Here is a 5,229-nt window from a genome sequence, read left to right on the forward strand (position 1 = left end):
GTGCTTGGATCAGTTTAATTCTTGTTTTAGCCACTAGGGGGCAGCCTTTTCGTTAACCTGCACTGAACCGTCGCTCAGCAGGCGGACCTTTATGTCTGCAGGCAGCCCTCGTCTGATCAGTTCATCTTTAATCTGCAGAAGAAAACATGAGATGAATGCGAGACACAGTCAGTGGTGAATTATAAAATATACTGAACAGAATCTGGTCTTTCTGAGTTTGCATGTTCTCCCTGTGCATGGTGGGTTTTCTCCAGGTTCTCTAGTTTCCTCCCAGAGTCCAAAAGCATGACTGTCAGGTTAATTGGTCTCTCTAAGTTGTCCGTAGGTGCGTGTGTTCATGGTTGTTTGTCCTGTCTGTCTCTGTGTTGCCTCTCCAGTGTGACCCGCCTCTCGCCCAGAACGTTAGCTGTAGAGGCACCAGCATCTCCTGACCCCATTAAGGGACAAGGGTGTTAGAAAATGGATGGATGGATAGATGGATAGATGGATGGATGGATGGATGGATATGATTAACATTAAAAATAGAATTTTACATTTGAGTGAAGTGTTTTTGGTTTAAACTCAGGTTGTGATGGTTTGTGTTAAAGTCCAGGACGTCACTGACCGCTTTCTCGATTTCATCCTTGTTGTCCTTCAGTGACAGCGTAGTCGAGATCTTCAGCTTCAGAACCGTAAGACGAGCTGGAAGAACAAGAGATCAACATGGTAGAAAGAACTACTTCCTGTTACTTTCAGTCCTGTTTTCATCCGACTTACATGGTTTAGGAGGAGGACTTGGAGTTGGTATGAAGGGAACTGGGATAACAGGAGAAACATCATGACTTCAGGAAATAAAAAAATAAGATAAAATCAATGATCAAAAGAATTGACTCACTGTTTGAAACCGTCACAATGACACATCGAAACTCAGACTGGTAGACAGAACTGTTCACACTGTGGAGATAATTTAGTGCAAAAACGTTAATATTAAACTCATTTTGAAATGGCCATTAAATAATATTCACTTTTTTAGTCCTTGTATAATTTTTTGAGTACTTTGAGTGTCTAATGTGTAAAAAAAATACATTTAATCTTTTCTGGTGCTGCATAGACATTATTTTTCAGTCTGTTAATTTTTATCTATTCATTATAACATTATTTCAGTTATGATGTCACCACATTTTCTGTGGAACAGATAAATAAGATAAAGTCATGACTTCCAGCTGATCAGTTTTGTAAATTCACCTTTGTTTCTTTTTTTGTTTTTTTTTGTTTTTTTACCTCAGAACATTTCTGTAGTCCAAGTTCAGTTATGCCAAAGTTTCAAATAAACAAGTCAAAACATTTGGTCTAGACTAGCGGTTCTCAACGTGGGCGGTACCGTTTAGAGGACGGCAGGGGGCGCTGGCGGAAATCTTTACAAAAGGGGGGCGCTGGGATTTTTTTTGGGGGGGGGCGTTTGGTCGAAGGTAAACTTTAGTTCTTAAATCCACAACAATACCAGTTTAGACTTTGAGCAACTTGCTAAAACTGTATTGTGTAACATTAAATCATGCTTGGCTGCATCGATGGCAGCTTTTCTTCTTCTTCTTCTTCTTCTCTTCAGTGTTTGTAGCTTCTTGGCGCAGCTCCGCTCCTGCTAGTAGCTTCACCGCATCAGGTCAGCGTTACACAGGCTGATGACGGTGCTGTGATTCACTTTGTCTGGTGTCTCATTTTCAAATATTTTATGTTTTATCGAGTTTTGTTTATTTTATGTTTTGGCAGTGCTGTGATCATGTCAAAGCAGGAACTTATATTAAAAAGTGTTTTAATGTTCGTCTGGATGCTACATGCTTCCATGGAAGGAAAACGGAAAATCACTCTTATAAACGTCACGATACCCTCAGTGTGTATCCCTCATTAAAATGAACCCATTTAAATAAAGAAACTCCTCCATAGGTGATACCACGATAGAGAGCGTTCATTTTATAGAGTTTACATCGGTTCTGTAAATGGTCCGGTGTGAAACGGCACCACAGCACTTTTCAATTTAAATCATCAGAATGCGGAGCTAAAAGGTTTACGTCAATCTGCTTTTCTCCATCGATACGCGCTTCCCGACCGCTCCGCGCCGCATGGGGTTAAAAAAAAGACGATGCGCAAGTCGCGCAAATTCTGAAACAGGAGAACCAGGACATGAACGGAGCAACAAACTACTAATCTATGAATCAGTAGACAGGTCTATATAAAGATATAATCCATGTTCATTCCCTTATTTGTGTGGCATTAAAAGAATCTGGAACTTTTGTTTTTCCACTGAAAGCTCTGGTTTGCACACTAAATGCCATGTGGGTGAAATTTTATGGATGATACTCTGATGTCCCATTCTCCTGAAGGCAGCACAGAGCTGCACCACCAGAAACCGACAGAAACACTGAAGAGAAGAAGAGCTTTGATTAATTACAGTTCTATCCATGTTTTAATGTTGCAGAGCTCAGTCGTTTTGCAAATAGATCAAAGTTTAAACTGGCATTGCTGAACATCTTTTATCTGATCATTTATTTAACAACTACAAAGTGGCACAGAACAAGAATATTTTTTTCCACTCTGATTGGCTGCTGTTAGGCCTACTGATTTTAAGTTGAATGTCCATTTATTGCATTTTTCTTAGACACCGGTAAAAATAAGTTTCATTTGCTTGGCCTTTTTGTTCTCTGGGGAAATTATTTTTGATGATAAATACAGAAACAAGCATAAAAATCAAAACATCAACAACAGTGGTAGTAATATTAATAATAAAACAATATTCAATGCAAAGTAGCCTACAAATTCTGTGATGGGGCGGTGAGGGACCTGGATAATGAATAAGGGGGGGCGCTGGCCCAAAAACGGTTGAGAAGCACTGGTCCAGGGTTTATTAATAATGCAGCGCCTCTGTCGAAGGATCTGGTCAAATTTTATTTTAAAAGGAATCTCTCCTGTTGGAGCTCTTTTGAATCACTGCTTCAGCAAACTCTGTCAGCATCTGGAGGGATTTTCCAAAAGACATTTTGTATTGTTGAAGGGGAAAATTATTTTTTTACTTTTGTACTTAAGTACATTTCAAAACCTGAACTTTATACTTTTACTAAAGTGAATAGTTATGTTAATCAGTCTTTTTCAGCTAAGTATTTGTGCTTCTACTTAAGTAGATAATATGAGAACTTTTGAAATTTCTGATCAGATCAGATACTGACTTTGCCTGCACAACAAAACAGATGGGATGGTTTTCTTCATCATCAACGGCAGACGGCGTCCATGTCAGGGTGAAATATCCTGAACCAGATGAACTCTTGGTCATGTTGAACGGTCCGCTGAACAGCAGCTCAGTGATCCTTTAACACACAGGAAACACATCAGTCTGTTTGGTTAAATGTGCAAAATGTCCTAAAACATATTTTTATGAAGTAATTATCAAAATGCTCTGACAGCTTAAAATAATTCATGACCAGGTTTTATGTGTTTTGGATCATTTGAGTCACTGTATTATTTTAACACAATAATGATCACATTTCAGATTTTCACCTTGAATCATTTTGAAACTTACCTCTGATTAGAAACAACATTTATTTTCTACTCACTCAGACTGAGTCGCCTCTGCTCTGATGTTGATTTCTATCATCTCATTAACATCTATGAAGAACTGAGCTCCATGTTCAGGAGTTGGAGGCAGAAACCTGGGCAGATATTCACCTGCTGTGCAGGACGGAGCTGCAGGATCCACTGGAGCAACGCAGGGAAAAATAATGCAGATCAAGTCATGAAACAGCAGAATTAAACCAACAACTGCTGTCAGTTTAAAGATAAATTCAGTAAATTTACACTGTTGTCCATCTGAGTTGTTCTAATAATGTGGGATTTTCTTCTGTTAAATTCTTAATGATCAATTTTCAACAGATGATTATTGAATATTAAATTTATTCAGTGTTTCTCTTTGCAGTGAAGCAACATGATTGAAACATGAAATCAAACCTTTGAAAACAAACTGGATGGGGATTCTGCTCATAGAACTGCTGGAGCTTTTCGACGTCGTTTTATAAGTACTGGAATAGTAATTGTAATAGTAATCGTAATAGTAATAGTAATAGTAATAAGTCATAGTGATGGTCTGTCTGGGAAAATCCTCCATCATCAGCTGAACTGCATATGAACCTTCATTGCTGCTGCTGGTTGGACTGAATGAAAGAGAACAAGACTGGAAGAGAAGAGAGAGAAATCAGATTATAAATCAAGTTTAATAACATTATATTTACTGGATTTCATTGTGATTTTATTTGTGTTTGTTCACAAATAAAACAAACACAAATAATATTAAATTATTAATATTTTAATAACTTAAAATATTAAGTTATAAAACGAAATACTTGAGTATGAAAACAATTATTTGTATAGATTTTTGGCAGTGAGAAGCAGGTTGCTGAATCATTTTATAGCTTAAAAATGTAATAGTGTTACATGAAATGCAGTGAACTAATTTCAGATTTGTTTTTGAAACTATTTAAGGCTTTTTCCAAAAAATCCTGGGTCACAAAAAGCTAAAAAGTATTTTTGCCAAATAAATTATGTGACCAATTATGTAAACAATAATTACATTAAAATACAGGTAAGTCTTTATCTATTTTTGCACAAACTATTTACTAAAATCAGTGATTCCAACCAACTACAAATCTCTGTATTTCTCTCACTCCACCTTCAGACCGGATGGTTCTCACCTGTCAGGTTCTGTCCTGAAGCCAACAGTGTTTGCTTTACCATTTTGTCCACCAGGGGGCAGTGTTCACACACCTGAGTTTCAATCAACCTTTTGCTAGGCTGTAGCTACAATGAAGCTCATAATTTGGTCAAACGTTTCAATAACTAAAAAACATCAGTGGCTCATTGTTCTCTGTCTCTCTATCCGTGTGTTTTACAAAGGAAAGTCAAACCCAAACAAAAATGTGTCAATGTTTTACTTTACTGCTCGCTACGCATTTCAGTCATTTCTAAGGCAGAAATTAGAAAACCTTGATGATATGAAAAAACAATTAAATGTTAAGGTAGGCAGCTGGCATGTATGAATCAGTGATATTAGCTTGCTTCAGTTAAATCTTTAAAAGTCTGCAAATGTTTTATTTTTATATGATCACATAATATGCTGTCCTGAATACCTTGGAAATCCCCCTTAACCTCCCATGTACACACGCACGCACGCACGCACACACACACACACACACACACACACACACACAC

General features: G+C 37.5%; 1 protein-coding gene across 1 annotated transcript in view; it reads right to left on the reverse strand.

Moving 5' to 3' along the window:
• Positions 1-4,154: 4,154 nt before the first annotated feature.
• LOC107835086 (uncharacterized) overlaps positions 4,155-5,229 on the reverse strand; it is a 6,592-nt gene continuing 5,517 nt past the window's right edge. The window contains exon 10 of the mRNA XM_016667318.1: positions 4,155-4,195. Coding sequence (XP_016522804.1) covers positions 4,155-4,195 — 41 coding nt within the window. The remainder of the gene's footprint in view (positions 4,196-5,229) is intronic.

Source organism: Poecilia formosa, unplaced genomic scaffold (genome assembly GCF_000485575.1).
Source record: "Poecilia formosa unplaced genomic scaffold, Poecilia_formosa-5.1.2 Scaffold995, whole genome shotgun sequence".
Taxonomy (NCBI): domain Eukaryota; kingdom Metazoa; phylum Chordata; class Actinopteri; order Cyprinodontiformes; family Poeciliidae; genus Poecilia; species Poecilia formosa.